The sequence below is a fragment of the Scomber japonicus genome, chromosome 15 (assembly GCF_027409825.1).
Source record: "Scomber japonicus isolate fScoJap1 chromosome 15, fScoJap1.pri, whole genome shotgun sequence".
In the NCBI taxonomy this organism is placed as follows: domain Eukaryota; kingdom Metazoa; phylum Chordata; class Actinopteri; order Scombriformes; family Scombridae; genus Scomber; species Scomber japonicus.
This window is the reverse complement of record NC_070592.1, coordinates 8,873,056-8,891,758: the sequence shown is the minus strand read 5'-3', so window position 1 is coordinate 8,891,758 and position 18,703 is coordinate 8,873,056. Positions and strand designations below refer to the sequence as shown.

Sequence of the window (18,703 nt, the reverse complement as noted above, 5' to 3'; positions counted from 1 at the left end):
CGAGACTTAAAACTGCAGACACAACAGGCACGCTCGGCAGCCACCTGGACACTAAACTGAAGGTCACTGCCAGATCAGTGACAGTGACTGAGCTCAGAAATGGCCACAGAGCAGTCCGCGGGCTCCGCTGAGCCTAGTGACTCAGACTACCAACAAACCACATGTGGAGACGCATCCGTGCACGATTTGACAGTGACACAAACTGGGATAGCTGAATCCTTGGACAGATAAAAGGTCTCTTCCAGCCCGACGGCAACTGTACTGCCAAGCTTGTTAATGCTATGACAAACAGCGGTGAAGCATGACATGATGAAATACTTGCATCACTACTTCAACCTGGATGAAAGCCCCCCCCCCGCCCCCCCGTCGCCACAGCACAGCTCAGGCAGAAAGAGATCAACGCCTTGAAGGTAAAGTAAAAAAATTGGACAAATAGCCTACAAGCTACTATTACAGCTCTGACTGCCTGTGGCATGCATAATAAAAATCTCTTTTCTGTGTGCTTACTACAACACATTGGAAGAGGACATACTAGAATACCAGTTTTACTGTTCATTACTTTAACAAGGCGCTCCCACTGCCTTTCAGCAAATAAATCACATCAAGAAAATTATGTGTCTGTGTAGGATTTAATTGAAAATTCAAATGACTCTGTTAAAACATGGGGGAAAAAGCAAAGATATGACTTAAAATTGGAACACTGAAGATAAACAATATGAAATTGCAAAGACAAAGTAAATATGGAAAAACTAAGAGGAGACTTTAAAGCATGCAAAAAAGAGTATTGTCAAATTGTGCAGCATTTACAACAACTATGTTTCATTTAAATCAGAGGCCATGTGTTTTTGTCCTGTGCTGTATTGTATTGTATTTACTATAAGGTTGTAATTGGTTTCCCTCCTTTTTTTAAAACAATTTGAATCTCTTACTTTCACAAAAGGCCTTCTAGGGGACAGGTGTTGTAAATTACCACTCGCTATAAACACTGTGATTCCTGCGTCGGACAGATGTTTCAGCCTGTCTCTGTATATTGTATTTGTCCCTATTAAATAAACCATAATAAATAAATAAATTAGTGACAAACTCAATTCCCATGTTGGCTAATTAAACATCTGTGATGATGAGGCAAACATGTCTCAGCATTTGTTGTGTGGATAGTTTCACATTTACAATAGTCTCAATCTGCTAGTTTGTGCCGTCCGGTCATCGACTCAGCAAACTATCAGATGGGACAAAACATTTTAGCTTGACTGTTGATGTGCTGCGTTCAATGTGTGGGCTTCAAATAGATATCTGCATAAATGTAGGGTTCTTGCAGGTTTAGTGCTGGGTTTTTCCCCCCTTTCCCAGCTGCAGGTGCTCTCATTTGAACGCCATGGGTATAATGAAAAAATAATCAATGTAGTTTAAATAAAACGAGGGGAGGTTTACAACTCCTATTACACCTATATGAAGCAGCCATGATTGGTTTGCCTCTCTGCACTAACACAGCCAGGGCTAGTCAATAATGAGGTTTGTTTGCATTGTTCTCTGGTTCCAATAAGATTAGATTAGAGAGACCAGAGTTCTGGTCCTCTGAAATGAATCCAACGCGAAAGTAACTTAGAACTGCATTCTATCAAAAGGCCACCAGGGGGCGACCGTTTTGGTGTCAAAAGGACTTCCGTCTCTATACAAGTCAATGGAGAATTCACCAACTTCTCACTTGATTTCTAACCTCAGTAAACGTTTTCAAAATGTGTGTATGGTCTCAATCGCTAGTTTAAAGCCTTCTTCAATGCAGTATGATGTTCATTTGTGAAATTTTAGCCTCCCTGATTTTATATTTGACGATAAAGCAGGGTATGCATTAGGGCGTGGCTACGTCCTGATTGACAGGTTGATTGCCCAATGTCCTTGAGATCCAGCCCTCGCAACCTATAGCAACCTCCCCACTTCGCCGTTGGCTCCGCCGATGGCCCCGCCTCATGCCCAAATAAGTAGAATCCGTGTTTTTATTTTTCCCAGCATGCACCTGAAATTTTCAAGATGGCGCTGCTCAGATCCGAAACTATTGGCTTCTGAGCAGCAGTTCACAAACCAATGGGTGATGGCACGGATGTAACGTCCATTTCTTTTATACAGTCTATGGGCTAATAGCAGCGTTGGCTAAGCAGCATCAGCACCAGAAGACTTTTAAAATTACACATTTAGAGCCAGATACTCAGGATATTATATCATTTCCAGTGATATTATTTAAACAAGCTTCCACGCTGTCTGTGCATTCAACAGAAGCAGCAGCAGCAGCAGCAGCAGGTGAGGACGGCTCCTTGCATGTTGAGGTTTAATAAATAAGACCTTCTCTTTTATGCTGGTAAAAATCTACATTATTAAATCCAGACTGAGTTAAAGGTCACATATGAGGCCGTTAAGTGAGATGGGCTAATACGACCATTCGGATCCACAGATACACTTGCAGCATTATTATAATACTTGTATAAGTGAGACTGCTATTACTAGCTCCAGTATGAATATAAATTATATTAACTTAGTGAAAAAGAGTTTAATATGTGACCTTTAACACAAACCGCCGTATTTATTTGATACCTACCCCCACTAAGGGTTAAGCTGCTTGTACAATTCTTTCACAGTAATGATGGTAACAGGCTCACTGTAACCTGTTAGCACACAGACATGAAGCAATTTTGTTTACAGAAAATCATTTTATGGATGAGATGACACACTGTTGTATAAATAGAAGTAAACCCACTGTGCTCTAATAACAGGCAGTGACATTTATCCATTTAGAGTATCTGCACTTGTCCCTTCTGCAATCCTCTACAGCCTCAGCAGCAGAAATAAGATTATCTTTAACAGTAATAAAAATGACTCTTAACAGTAATGATATCCTGTATTGCTCAGATCTATCTATTAATGTCTCACATTCTTAAACATTTGATTTTCCAGTCTAGGTTACTTCATTTGTTGAAAATATTAGCATGTGCATACAGCGCATCCTGCATAATTTCACAATCATTTCCAGAGTGTAGCGTTTATTATCTCTTAGTTTTTCTAATGTTTTTTTAAATATATGGTAGCTCCTTTATATTCAGTTCATTTCCGCAGGGCACTTTCTCATGATATATGTATTGTTCTGCTCTAAATCTGTTAAGTTAACTGATTAACATCTTAATCAGTTAACATGTTGCATATTAATGTGTTTCATAAAATCCACCCACCCCTCCTTTTTAATGTTAGGAGAAACCTGGTTAAACAAACATAGCTTATAACTGGCTTCATAAATATAGAAGTCATCTGGAAGTGTTTTTCTTTCATTCTTTTCTCTCTCTCTCTCAAGTTTCCTTTCCCCCTATTTACATTTTTACAAAATGAAAAAATTCTCAATATTTGTCAAGGTCAATTTCAATAACATGGAGGAAGGGGATGCTGATGGTTGTTTACAAAGCAGAGCATTTCCATTTCACACACTTGCACACACACACACACTCTCACACACACAAATACACAAGTGCGAGATGCATTCATGTGAGATAGCTGCAGGGCTGTAAGGCAGCTGCTGATGTAACTGAAAAGAGTGGACAGACTGAGGTAAAGTGAAGTGTGTTTCAGACATCCTTCAGCCTAAAAAGCCTCTTCCTTCCACCTACTGTGGGCATGACCATTTCAAAAATTATTTGCTCTATGGTTCATGCAAACATCCAACCTGTATTCAAAAATAACCTTTTCTTTCCATCTGTGGAGTCGCTTTGTTTGGTCAAGGTCTACATCACATCGATAAGCTCGGCAAATACGTTTTTTATTTTAACTACTGAGGGGAAAATAGTGCTTAACAGGAAAAATAGATTTTACATTTCTGAAATGTCAGAAAACAGTAAGTAAAGACAACCCAGAGCTCCGAAACACATTCTGGTTACCATCACAGAAGACAAATAACTCAATAACGTCAACACATTTAAACCAGCTAATGTTCCCATTTGATTAATTGATTATTTCACTTATCAATGCAGCTACATGTTTTGTAGAGCTGCAGTCCATATATGAAGAGTCTGTCCTCAGACTGGCACAGAGAGCTTCTTCCGATTCTGCCCACATCCTCAATCCAGAATACCCACTGTTACCATCTGGCAAACGTTACAGAACCCCCATATGCAAGTTTAACAGATTTAAATATTCATTCATCCCTACTTCCATTAGAATAATAAATAAGACTTTGTAAACAGTGTGAGGTATGCATTGCTGTCATGTTGATACTGCTAGGTTTGGTGTAATCCCCTAACTGTTACCCTGTACAGAAATCTGTGGGAATGTGCAATATGTGTACTCATTATATGTATGTATTTATTGACTCAACAGGTAGCATTATGCGTAAATGTGCAATTCTGTCATTTGTATTATTGTTGTGCAAATGTGCAACTTTACTTTTATTTCTTTGTTCTTTTAACTATGGCGGCAGTGGTCTCAGCACTTAGAGCCCAAGACAAATTTCCCTTCGGGGACAATAAAGTATCTATCTACCCATCTGTCTATCTTATTTATATCTCTATCTTAAATTATATATGATTGTATTGAAAGAGAGGGAAATAAATACATAAACTTGAACACAGTGATGGTGGAGGTTCTTCAACACAACACAACACAACACAACACAACACTGTCTGGGTGTTCACTTCTTATGTTCTGGACAGAAAGGTAAATTGGGAGAAGGGCCATTCAAGTTTTATCTTGATCCTTCCTATTCTAGTCTGAAAGGTCATGATACTGCAAAGGTTTTACAGTGCAGTCATTTCACTTGACTCCACATGGCCAGCATAAATGCCCAGTGTGCTTTTCAAGGCTGTGGATAAATAATTCAACTGTTCTGTAGCCAAGCAAACATTTGAAAATAGGGATACACAGGACAGTGCACAACACACTATTGGAGTAGAGATTTTAATATTGTTATTCAGCTAAAACCAATTTTAAACCTGATCAACAGAGTTCACCATGCCTATACATCACATCTCCATGCACAGTAAGACTAACCCTAACCCTTTTTTGTACCTCAGGATAGAAATAAGGAAGACTTCATCGAGTGATCAGTGTACATACCCAGAGGTAATAGGTGAACTGCAGGGCGAAGATGGCGATGCCCTCATTGTCAAATGAGCCGGCGACAGAGCGGGAGATGTAGCCTGGGACGATGGCTATGAAGCAGGCCGCCAGCAGTCCTGCGCCCTGGTTCCACAGCTCGCGTGTCAGCAGGAAGGTGGAGATGGCGGTCAGGCCGCTGAACACCGGCGCCAGGAAGACGCACACATCGCGAATGTGGACGGTGATGTGGAGCAGGTTGAGCACGTAGTGGATGAGGCCCGCAGTCACCATTAACCCCGGATATACCTGAGTAAAAAAGAGAGGGAGAGATCAAAGAGTGAGACATTAGTAATGACAGCTAGATGGAGACGAGAAAAAACTAAGATTCATAGCAGTAAAAACAGCAGGCACATGGAGAAAGAAAGAAGCTCTATCAAGGAATAATTTGACTTCAAATCCCCCTTTTGAGTTGGTAAATTGTACGTGCTGTCACTTTATTATAATATCAATTGATTCTGGTCCCAGCGTAGTGTTCATTACAGCTGTAGTTTTTCCAGCGAAAATCAAGTAATGCTTCCCTGTAGACCAGAAAAAAAAGTGTTTCTGCCTTGCAATCCACAACCAACAGTAATATGTCACGTTCGAGAAGCCGCATTGCCAAGTAGAGGAGCAATTATTTGTCCAATTAATCAATAAATTAATCTTTTAGTTTATAAAATGCCTGAAAACTGTGAAAAACACCCATGATTACCAGAATATTAAAAAAGCTGCACATTTCAGAACCTCCGAACTAGTAAATGTTTGGCATTTTTTGCTTGATAAACAACTTGCGCAATTAATCTACCATCAACAATTGTTGTCATGTAATGGGTGCTCTTCAACAGGAAGTTGTAATTAATTACACCCTCCGCTCAGTCGAGGCTGGGGCCTGAGTAAGCGAGGCCTCGTGGCCCTGTCTCAACGATACATGAGAGCGGATCCAATTAGGGCCCCGTGCAAGTACACTGGCTGTCTGAAGCAAAGCAAAGCAAGGCTGAATTTTAACGTGTGAGTGATGTCCCTGATGTCTGTTCACTGTAGCCGCAATCCATGCTCTTTGCTTTGCCGCTAATAAACTCAGGTCTTCACGTCTCTAATTAGCCAGTGCCTAGGAGACCCCAAGCTTCATCAACCAATCTACTTCAATAAAAATCAACCGTGTCTTGCCTCACGGCTCTGAGGATTGGACTCTGTCTAATGGAGCAGTATCCTGCCATTTACAAAAACTGCTCTGGTAATTATTGGCCAATCTGAACTCTGCAATCAGGCCCAGGTGCCCAAATCGTAGCAGTGAGACTCATAATTATTCATCATAGCCATGTAGATTTTGGCTAAATGTTGGGCTTGAAGTGATACAAAAACATTTGTGCATAATTTATCCGCACTTCTCTCTAAATTTGGCGTTCAAGAATAACATTACAAAGCTTGTTCATTATGAAAATACCATCAACTAGAGCTGACAGAAGCCGTTACCAGAAATGCATTTGTTCATTGTGCTTATGGCAACAAAGAGCGGTTTATTTGCTCGACAGCGCTCCGTTGTTATGGACTGTCACATTAGAGAAGCACTCCTTTTCCTTATCTATGGCTCAGGAGAAAGAGCAACTGACAGTCATCCTCTGTGGGGGTGGATGGTGGGTGGGAGTGAAAGGAGAATATAAAAAAAAAAATAAACATAAAAAATAAAGAGGGGGGGGGGGGGGGGGCAGCTGGACCGGTCCAGACAGCGCGGCACTCAAGTGTCACATTAACTGATATCGGCTCGTCTGTCTTCCAAACGGTGTGACCCATCTGAGTGCTTAGAGACTTAGCGCTATCATACACAATTAATGAGGACTGTCAGGATCATCTGTCTGATTTTGAATAAGAAAAGGGTGGTGGTGGAGGGGGAGACGGGGTAAGAATGAGGGCGAGAGCAAAGAATGGAGGCATGCATGGTGAAGGCGAGAAAAAGACTGAGCGACATTAGAGAGAGAGGCAGAGGCAGACACCAGAGGAGAGATGATGAAAGATAAAGAGGTAGAGAGAGGGAAAGAAAAACAAAGATGTGAAATATATAGCGGCTGAGCAGAAAAGAGAAAGTGTATGTGTGTGTGTGTGTGTTAAACAGAGCGCGGGAAGGTAAAAGGTTGAATGCTAGAGTCTCGGTCACTGCTCTCAAACAGGGCAGAGGTGGATCTTTGAATTCCACCTGGAGGCAGCGAGGTCACAGACAACCACTCTGACATTGTTAAAATGCCGAGAGACAGACGTTTGAAAAGAAAAAGAAAGAAGACGGGAATGTAACTTTGGTATTTTTATAAACTTTCTAAAGTTTCCTTAACAAAGACTACAGATTGTAAGTGTTTTATGGGCTTTGAAACAGACTTGAGATGAACCCGGCACATTTTCCCCACACACCCCTGCATGTTTTAAAAGCATAGGCTTGATGCAAATAAAAGCTCTCTCACATTCATTTTGTGATTTTTAATGCAGTGTGGGAGTCAACTTTATAACTTGTTTCCATGACGCCTGTCTGTTTTCAGAATATTATCAAGCTCAGTCATGCAAACAAGTGGGATTTCAACAATTAGCCGATGCAGTAAATGAGTGACTTCTGGTTACTGCGACAGCATCAACAACCAAAAAAGGTAAATGGCTGCATTTGTATAGTGCTTTTATGCTAACTGCTTTCTTTACAATGTTTCTGCTGCTGACTGATGGTGAAAACTGCCATATGGGGTACTAGCACAACCATCAGGGGCAATTTGAGGTTCACCACCCTGCCCAAGGACACTTGGACATGTGGACATGAGGAGTTTGGGATTGAACCACTGACCTAATGTTTGGACCGACCTGCTTTGTCCCCCCCATCCCCCACCATTATCACGGCGCCTTGAGCATGCACCAGATTGTTAAGTCTGTGTTAATTATAATACTTAAACACTGCAACCACCTCAACCTAAAACAAAAAGGGTTGATCTATCACTGAGTCTCCTGGTTGAGCTCTGTCAGATCTCTCCTCTGCATCAATCTGAAGATTGTTGCTCCATTTTGCATAGATTTGCATACTATAGGGGGATATTTGCATTTTGTATGGTCAACCAAATGACCCACCCACCTGCTATCAAAATCAGTGTGAACCCCTATGAGGCTGAATGTGAATTGCCATCTGGCACTGAACTCCTTCCAAGTCCACTGTGGTTTACAATGGGCCTCGCCTCTTAACGACACCTCACTTATCTGACATCACAGTCACTCTGCTGCAATGCATCCATCTCAGAGGTGGGAGAATTACCTAAATTAAATTAGCAAAATGGCATGTAAAGCAAGCTATTGGCTCCAACACTCTGTACATTAGCTGATTTCAATGCTAACAGTACCCAGCAGGAGCATCTGCAACAAATAAAAAAAAAAGAAAAAAAAAAGGTGTCTGGGTAAATTGCCTAAGTGGCACTGGTGTGGAAACAATCATTTGCTGAAAGTGTTCAAAATAATAACACACAGTGCAAGGACAACATGACCTCTGTCAGTGCTGTGTAATTGCTTAGAGACAGTGAAAGGCATACCCAAACCAGGAGAATCACTCCACAAATTATGCCCACTGAAATTGCAGAGTTCAACTCGTGACTTTCAAAAGAGGCTTCAGAAACCATTTAGGCTTGGTCTGGTATCAACTTGTACTTTTAAACTTTGTATAAAAGGAATTTTAGTATGAGCTGTGAAAGGTAATGAACTTACTTTTTTGTGAAATAAAGCTGTTTGAGACCATAAAAGAGAAGATTATTGAATTCAATCTCCATTTGAGTCAGTAAATGATGTCCAAAATCAAAAAAGGGAACCAGTCTACAGAAAAAGGACAGTTCCGCCAAGTAGGTGGTTAGTGATTGTTGGCACAGCAGCGATTGTTTTGCTACCTAATCTAAACCTCAGCTCTGATACAGAATTTGCAGATTGGTCAAGCTTGAGAGTGGTTTTCTCAGCAAATTAAAAATATTTACAGTAGGTTCAACTGGAAAATGAAATAACTGAAGTGAAACTAATTTTGACCAGAAGAAATCAGAAAAACTGTCCTTCAAATGAACCATGCTGTAAATTACCATGCTGTTTTTTGTTTTTATGCCTGATACAGATCTGATGTGTTTGTTCTTTGTGTTTGTGTGTGCATGTATCCGTCTGCAGCTAATCTCACATATTATTACTGGACCCATCAGCATAATATTTTGTGTGCACATTTATGACTGTATGCTGAAGGACACCTTGTTGTTGCAGTGATTCACAAGGCTTACCGAGTCTGTTGCAGGCCACATTTTGGCCTTTGTCGTGATTCAAAAACTGATACCTGATGTGTTATGATCCACTAAAGTCAAGCATGATACGAGACGAATGAATCTCCTGTTTTTGTTAGATTCACCACCACCATACTGACTATAAGGGAAATGTGAGGGTCAACTGAGTGAGATCCAACTCTTTTTTGTCTGGGAGAGGAGAGGAGAGGAGAGGAGAGGAGAGGAGAGGAGAGGAGAGGAGAGGAGAGGAGAGGAGAGGAGAGGAGAGGAGAGGAGAGGAGAGGAGAGAAGAGAAGAGGAGAGAAGAGAAGAGAAGAGAAGAGAAGAGAAGAGAAGAGAAGAGAAGACAAGAGAAGACAAGAGAAGACAAGAGAATAGGAGACAAGAGAATAGGAGAGAGGAGAAGAGAAGAGAGAGGAGAGAAGAGAAGAGAGAGGAGAGGAGAGAAGAGAATAGGAGACAAGAGAATAGGAGAGGAGAGGAGAGGAGAGGAGAGGAGAGGAGAGGAGAGGAGAGGAGAGGAGAGGAGAGGAGAGGAGAGGAGAGGAGAGAAGAGGAGAGAAGAGAAGACAAGACAAGACAAGAGAAGACAAGAGAATAGGAGAGAGGAGAGAGAAGAGAGAGGAGAGGAGAGAAGAGAAGACAAGAGAAGAGGAGAGAATAGGAGAGGAGAGGAGAGGAGAGGGGAGGGGAGGGGAGAGGAGAGGAGAGGAGAGGAGAGGAGAGGAGAGGAGAGGAGAGGAGAGGAGAGGAGAGGAGAGGAGAGGAGAGGGGAGGGGAGGGGAGGGGAGGGGAAGAGAGGAGAGGAGAGGAGAGGAGAGGAGAGGAGAGGAGAGGAGAGGAGAGGAGAGGAGAGGAGAGAAGAGAAGAGAAGAGAAGAGAAGACAAGAGGAGAGGGGAGGAGAGAAGAGAAGAGAGGCGAGGCTTCTGTACATATAAATATCTAATGTTTAAATTGAGAAGTTTGAACTCATCAATCATCGGTATCATTACCTTATTAAGTTTACACAGATAAGTGAACCCAGTTATATTATCATTACACTATTTTATGCATCTTTAACCAAACTGAGACTATTAATACCTCAAAAAACACCTGGCAGAGATTTGCACTCCTCTAATCACTCATACATTCATGAAATGCCAAAACAAGATTGTAGAGACTGAGAGAATATGAGCTGTATGTGTTTTGTGTGCTAATTTGTAAACAGGAGACAATGGTGTTGTACAGCCCAGGGATCTTGTAAATGTCATGAAAATTAAATTAAAATAATACGCCCTCCAATTCCGTTTTAATCATGGAGTTTCAGCTCCCACTCCACGGTACAAGGTCTAACCCAAGTATCCATGCACTGTAGCAGAACGAGTGCATCCATTATTACGAGCTTAGCATTGTCGTACGCAATTATCAGCAGCTGAAGGTAATTGCCGATGACGGATGAATGTTGATGGATTTTCTTTTTGGGTTCCGATTCCTTGTTCGTGTTGTGCAATGGTGAATCCTACATATTCAAACACCAGCAGCTAAACATGGCTACAGCTCCTGCCCCTCACCATCTGCTTGCTGCTGTAATGATAACAGCATCCGATAGCTATGCACTTGCATTAACATGCCCCGCTGTCTCAACTGTGCAGGAGAACTTTCCAAACAGCCCACAGGATTTAGTTTGCACTACACAGAGACAGGAAGAGAGAAACAAAATAATGAATAAAATAAAAATAAAAAATAAGCACCACAGGCACAAGAGGCCAACTTCTATTCCAGCCCTTCAAGCTTACCAATAATAGAAACAAGTAGGGAGGCATTTCAAGGTTTATCTGGCACTGAAGACCCTAGATTATGAAGTCCTGATACATCATTAGCTAGTGCAATTACAGCTTAGAGTGAAACCCTGTTGGGTCCACCATGAAGGTTGCTTGAGAGAAAAAAGAAGGCAGATGCGGTCGTTAAAGAGGCGCGGGAGATAGATAGGCCAAAGGTATTTTACTCGCACGGGCCTCACAGTTCACAGGATGCGGGGCTGAGAAGATGAGGCTGGGAGAAGAGATGCTCAGAGGAGGGGGGGGGGGGGGAATGGGAGATAAATTGCGTGGCATCTACACGTTGTATTTTTCACGGAGAAGGGTCAATGTTTCACAACACTCATTGCTGCTGGTAAACATGGAGGCTTGTGATAGCCTAGAGGGATGCTGTCAAGTTAACAGCTCACTGTTACTACTGGATTGTGACTTAAATCCATGCTGCCTTGCACAGGCTTATAAGGCTCTACAGTATCCTTGTAATGGCTTGTCTAACCCCAGATAACCCTGTGACATCTCAGCTGTGAGGAAACACATCAGAACAAACTCCCATTTTTTTTATGTTAACCACTAATGAGGTAACTGTGAAGCTGACTAGATATCAGAGTCAATGAGCCCCAGTGTATTCACGCACAGTGGACATAGAAAATGTGCATTTGCTTGTTTGACATATACACTGCGCCTTTGCTAACATTCAGTTATTTACAGTTAGCTGCTTTTCTGGGTCATGGTGGACATACATGCTTAAATATTATTGTAGAAAAGCTCCCTACAAGCCAAAAATCCCAGTTTTTTAGCCTGCCCTGAACGCTTCATTTGCAACTTTTTTTTCTAACATGCCAACAAGTGAAGGTCACCTTGTTGTTTCACATGCTCATACACAGCCGCCCATTATGTAGACTTTGCTGCTAAGGATTTTCCATGCATTGTTTGCCCACTCGCATATTTCCGATCAGATTCCAGCTCGAAAATGGACGGCTGAATTTGATAAGTTTCCATTTCGAATAAAGAATGACTAAAAGAAGTGAAATCCTACTGCTGTTTGTTTTACTCAGCCTCTGGCACCACAGGAAGTCTGCTGAGACACAACTAATCGGAGCTAACCAATCAGAACAGAGTGGGTTCATTGGAAAGGAGGCCTTAAAAGAGGCAGGAGCTAAAACAGGCTTTAATCTCAGACAGAGGCTAATAAAATACATGTTTGTGTTTTGACTGTAAACCATGCAGAGATATTCTAGTAGAGCCTCGGATTAAAAATATAGACCTGGAAATGTCCCTTTTAAGCATAATTGTTTGGTATGCAGTAAGATGATGCTTAACTGTACTAGCTGAAGGACTGACTGCAAGCAGCTTGGAGCTAAAGCCACTCTGATTAGCATCTAATATAAAAAGGATTGAGACTGCAGTGTTTGCAAATTCCCCAGAAACTTCTGCAGTGGCTGATAAACTTCTTCCATTCATCCTTTTTTTTACCACTTTCTCACCAGGTCAGTTTAACAATGGCACGCTAAGCTAAGCAAGGTAACCCAGACTTTGGTTTTTCCCCAGGCAGCTCTTCCTTGGGGACTCTAAAGCACTACCAGGCTTGTGTAGTAAAACCCTCCAGCATGTTCTGGGTCTGCCTGAGGTCTTTTCCCAGCTGGACAAGCCTGGACTGTCTCCATATGGAGGGGTGTGCGTAGGAGCATTGCTGATCGGATGCCTAAAACCGCCTCAACTGGCTCTCTTCAACACGAACTGGAATGGACAAACATGTATGACATGGAGCTTGGCACGCGCGATTCGTGTGGAAAAACTTACCGTGCCACCAACAATCCTGCCCAGAGGGTACCAGGCTCTTTCATCGAACCAGTTTAGAAACTCGTAGAAGCCATTTGTGGTGAGATGGTGTGTTGATCTGTAGTTGAACCTGAAGCGACAGAAAAAAAAAGAAATGACAAGAAGAAAAATTAGAGGCTTAAAAGTTTGATGCAAAATAATAAACCACACAGAGACAGAGAGAGAGAGAGAGAGAGACAGAGACAGACAGAGAGAGAGAGAGAGAGAGAAGCAAAATCTATTTCCATTTATTAACTATATTTTCTTCTTTAGCTGTTGACAGACCACAAACACTTAACTCTGAGAATGAATGGGTTATTTCATTTCCAGATTTTCTGAAGGCGGGCAGAATGGGTAAAGCTGCAGAGATTTTGCCTTGTTAGAATAGGGGAAGATAAAGCCTCCATTCACTATGTGAGCCTTTGTGCTGATGCCAACAACTCTCAGGTCAGCCCTCGGTTAAAAAAAAAAAAAAAAAAAAAAAAATAGAGTGAGAGAGAGATGAAGGACTCTCACACATACTGTGGCATTTTTCAGAACAAAGCCTGCTTATTGTACAGATAATTCCAGCTGCAGCCAGTGGCATGTGCTGAAGTGACAAAGACATTAAATGGTTATGGTGTTGGAACTGGGAGAGGGAGTAAAAAAAAAAAAAAAAAAGGCAAAAGAATAAATATAAGGAATATCATTGCAAACAGGCCTTGATTCACACTGTAGCTGTGGTAAGCCGAGGGGGGCTGGAACACTGTCAGGCAGCAGAACGAAAGAGCTGACACTGTTGAGAAGGCTGCTGCCAAAGAGAACCAAGCAAGTGTTCAGTAAATCTTCAGAGGCACCTTCTTTTGATGCGCAGCTCATTAATGTGGGCCGCGCTCTATGGTATGCTCAGATAAAGGCTCGTATACCTCACGCAGCAACACTCTTAATGCATAGAGAAGTTACAGCGAGGCAGAGCTGGGTTTATACTGAAGGACAATTACCTGCTAGGGCTCACTCTAATAGAGATGTATACCAGAGAGGAAACAGGAGATAACATCATCTGTAAAAACTAATCAGAGCTTTTAGCCAACAGAGAGTCTTTATTAATATATCAGCAAAGCAACACAAAGTAAGATGACACTGTGGAGCCTATCTTTCATCTTCAGATCATATACAAGCCAACCCATGCTTACAGTTTTGTTCCTACGCTCAGTTATATATCTAGAGCTCTGATCGATAAAGTCAGATGGCAGAGTTAGTAGTTAGTAGTAATGAGAAGTTTCATTGGAGACGTGCCACAGATGTTTGCAGTAACAGTGCTGGTGTTAAAGGGTTTGCAATCCAGAAAGTGTTGACAAGTTTATTTTTAACTGTAAAATGTTACACTCAGTACATACATGTCATATCGTGTTGTTTTCTTCTCGCCCATTAAGACGATGTAATTATACGATTTACGCTGCTTCAAATGAAAACATGTCACATTTGAGTTTTCATTTCTATTTCAATAATATAATGAATTCAGAAATAGAAACTTGTGGGGATACCAAATATTCGACTAGATTTAGATTAGATTAGATTTCTTTATTTGTACCCGCAGGTAAATTTGACTCGCAGTGAGAGACATTCATACAAAACAATACAATAAAATAAAAAACAGTAAAATAGCTACACAATTCGTCATCATCCCCATCATCATTCCATGCTGCCTCATAAAGTGCATTTAATATGTCAAGTGCATGGCATGAAGAGCATAAGTGGCACTCATCATCACATCATCATCGTCATCATCAACATAATCATCACCATCATCATCAACACCACATCCATCGTCAAGGGATCAACTAGTTCTTATTAAGATGTCTGATGGCTGCAGGGACAAAACTAGACCTGTGCCTTTTAGTTTTGGTCCTAGCTTGCGGCCAGATGGGAGGAGCAGGAAATCACTACACAGGGGGGTGAGACCTGTCCCCCTAAGAAAGATGGAACCAGTGACCAAATATTAGTCCATTGTTCTGTAGTCCATTAGTCCACTGAAAACAGCTGAACACACAAGCAAAAAGGTATGACCAGCAACAACACAGATCTGTCAACCACCAAAAACCAAAAATCAACAGCCTTTCTTTATTTCTGTCTATGCCACAGCAGGGATTTATTCAGTTTAAGATTGTTTGTGTGTGTGTGTGTGTGTGTGTTGCAGTGTGTGACACTTGCACTCACGATGAGGACAAGTGTGTGTTTAAAATTGTTGGCATTGAGGCACAGCTCAACCATCACAGGGTGCCTGATTTTCTGCCTCCTCCACATCACACTTGAAGCTGGAGCACTCCTCCCTCTCCTTCCATCTTGGCTCTTGTTTCCAGAGAGAAAGAGAGAAAGAGAGAGAAGAGAGAGAGAGAGAGAGAAAGAGAGAGAGGGAGAGAGAGAGAGAGAGAGAGAGAGAGAGAGAGAGAGAGAGAGAGAGAGAGAGAGAGAGAGAGAGAGAGAGAGAGAGAGAGAGAGAGAATGATGGTTTGGCCAGGCTTTGGTCATTTCAAACCCAATACTGATAACCAGGCTTCTTGTGTTCATCTTGAGCACCCTGGTTCATTTCTTTCCCCCACGACTGATTACACAGAAAACATTTTTATTCAGTTGGTTTTAAGACTATTTCTTACGATACGATACAATCTCAGTGAATGATGGTTTTTTGCAATTGTTTATGAATTTCTGGTTCAATGCTTATTTTTTAACTTTTGACAGGCTGCACTGAAAATGAGAAGTTTTCTAACGGTGGTCCAAAAAAAGAAAGTAATTTAAAATGTACTGGAGTTTTCATAACAGCAGGTACTTAATTTAAAAGGTAATTAGAAGTTAAATGATCAGAAATTGGATGGAAAGGCAAAACATACAAAACTATAACATGTATGTCTCTTTAAATGATATTGAAAAGCTACTGAGGATCTGATGTGGGGTTTTTTTTTGTTTCTTTGGCATTCAGATCATATAAATAAAGTACACAAAGGGCCTGAGTCAGGACACAGTACAGAATTGCCAAACTATCCAGCTGCAATTCAAGAGTCACACATAAAAAGTACACAGTTAAATTGTACTTGTATCCTATTTTTTTGGCTATAAAATTCACTTTAAAATTTACTGTCCGCCATCAAAGATTTAGCTTTTGTCCATAAAATTTTAGTTCTTCCATCATGTGAGGCTTTTTTTTCTATTTTTACTGCACATAATTTGCTGTATCAAAACCAAAACTGCTCTTTAAAAGTCAGATGGAGGGCCTAGACAATACCCTTTTTGCTCTTTCATTCTGTGAGTCTGTTTCTTTACATACTGGAGGTGTACAAAGACCCACAGAGTAACAAAGCGCAGAGCAGCAGAGGCAGCCAGGTGTGAGCGAAGGGACTGCCGACGCTGGTGTGGAAATGGCTCGCACGCTTCTGCCTCGTTGTTCTTTGACTGTCAAACCGGCGAGGTGGAAACAAAACGAATTCAAAAAAGAAAGCCTTTTTTTTTAAAACGGAAAAAAAAAAAAAAAAAACTTTGCAAGCTGCCAAGTCATATCCACAAAAAACCCATTTTCCAATGATCTCGCGGACAACCGAGCAGAGTGCTTTAACACCTCCCCCCCCCCCCCCCCCGCCCTTGTCGCTTTGATGGGGAGGGATAATGTAGCTCTGCCAGGCACATTAGCAATTTAATGCATAGCTGCCGATATGTTCTCAGGCGACGGAGCGCATGATGACTAGTGATGCCACTGCAGCACCTCTAACAACCAGGGAGCCAACTTTAAAACAGAGCAACACACCCATATAATGCCATATGAACACACCTTATATAGCTTAACCCATCAGATAACATCCCAAAACATCAATGGAAATTAGGTGTGACATATCGTGCCCCCCCCCCCCCCCCCCGCCCCAACCTCTCCCTCCCACCTTCCTGCAGGAATCATGATTTATTTTAATCAAGGTCCGTTTCACTGATTACCACTTTCCTATAGAGATGGGCCATTCATACCAGCATGACTAAGAGAGCTCAATTGCTGTTTACCAGCCAGCAATGCCTCATTCAGTACCAGCCACATCATCAGATGGCATCATTGCTTTTTTTTCTCCCCCGACTGATTCGCAATATGGTGAATGTGTGAATAGATTTTTTTGTGGGTGGAGGGGGGAGGAGGGGTTTCAGGAGTGTAATCACCACCTTGACTTATTAGCCAACTCTGTTCTGAATTGACAGCCTGTAAATGAGAGACCACTAAGGGACCCAGAAGGCAAAGTGAGAGCATACAAGATAAGTAGACACTCATCCGATTTGAGTTATTGGGGTTGTTTTTGTTTTTTTTAAGAATGCAATAGCCAGCATCATCCAGTTAAGGGACAGTTTTATAAACCATTAAAACCAACTTGCGACCCCAACTGTAATGTCAGTCCACTGATTACGCTCCCAGACAAGCCTCCAGCTGTTTCATGACCACTTAAAGAACAGGATTACAACTATCTGCAGCTTACAAATTTCCTTTTTAACGGCCTCTCAATGGGATTTTATGGTTGGATTACCTGAGAATGGAGAGATAGTTTCCACACTTTTTCCTCCTGGACCCCCCCTACCCCCCCACCCCCAAGACTAATACCTTCGTGCTGGTGGAGAGGGTCACACTAACAGGCTCGTTGGACATCCGCCAAGGCTTTAATAGTGCTGAGTGTCCAGCGTGCTTGCCATTGCCTCACAAAATGAGGCATCCTGGCGAATCATCTGGGTGCAGTATCACTTTATTCGAAGTGTGTGTGTGAGTGTGTGTGTGTGCATGCGTGCGTGTGTTCGTTCCAGCTTGCTCAATGACCCAATAAGGTAATTGCATTCGGTGGTTGTGTGATGGCAATATCGCACACATGTTACAAGACGTGACTTAATGAATCTGAAATTAAATATTGGCTATAATTACTAGCCTGCCAGTATATGCAGCAGGTTCAATGAGGCTCTATCTCAGTTGATATAGGGGTTGTTTACACAAAGAGAAGCACCAAAAGATGCATGTACAGTGTCATTAGACAATAACTACCACGTATACAGCTAATTATTCTGCCAGGTCAACCGAACTGGTATAAATATCCTAACTTCAATGTTTTTGCGCTTGCTGACACTGCAGAGAGCGTTCCTGCAATTGAATCATGTGCAGAGCTCTTTTGATCTTTTCAAAGAAGTCCAGGAAGAGCCATGATGATACTAACAACTCCACCCGAAATAACATAGAAATCCCACAACACATGCTTGAAACATAGCTGTGGGGGGGATTACAACTAATTATATTGCTCACATGGTAGTAGAGTATCTATATCATAACAAGATTAGGAAATGGTGTTTGTAGAGTAGGGGTAAGGACTTCAGTGTAAATGTAATGGGAGGTATTAGATGGGACATGTTAAAAAACTCAAGCAATACTGATATAATGATTTCTGTATGTAGCATTGGGTTGAAAACAGAAAAGTAAAAGTACACCGGCTCCCACAAATTGAAACCTTTCTGAATAAACCACTGACAATAGTAACACCATCAGATGGTTTCAGCCTTGGTGAGGTTGAGGGTCTTCCTGTCAATATGTAAAGAGACTACCGCCTGTTGAAACTAATGACTGTAAAGTGAAAAATGACATTGCATCTTGAGGTTAAGAGACATAATGGCATAAATATTGACTTGCCTTGGGGAATAATATTAGTGCACATTACTGTGCTCCTCTTCTA

At 41.6% G+C, this 18,703-nt stretch overlaps 1 protein-coding gene across 1 annotated transcript in view; it reads right to left on the bottom strand.

Moving 5' to 3' along the window:
- The window catches only part of LOC128374212 (dolichyl-diphosphooligosaccharide--protein glycosyltransferase subunit STT3B), an 86,494-nt gene that overhangs the window by 35,884 nt on the left and 31,907 nt on the right, over positions 1 to 18,703 (bottom strand). Inside the window, exons 2-3 of the mRNA XM_053334485.1 lie at positions 12,975 to 13,083; positions 5,089 to 5,376 (exon numbers count right to left, since the gene is read on the bottom strand). Coding sequence (XP_053190460.1) covers positions 5,089 to 5,376; positions 12,975 to 13,083 — 397 coding nt within the window. The remainder of the gene's footprint in view (positions 1 to 5,088; positions 5,377 to 12,974; positions 13,084 to 18,703) is intronic.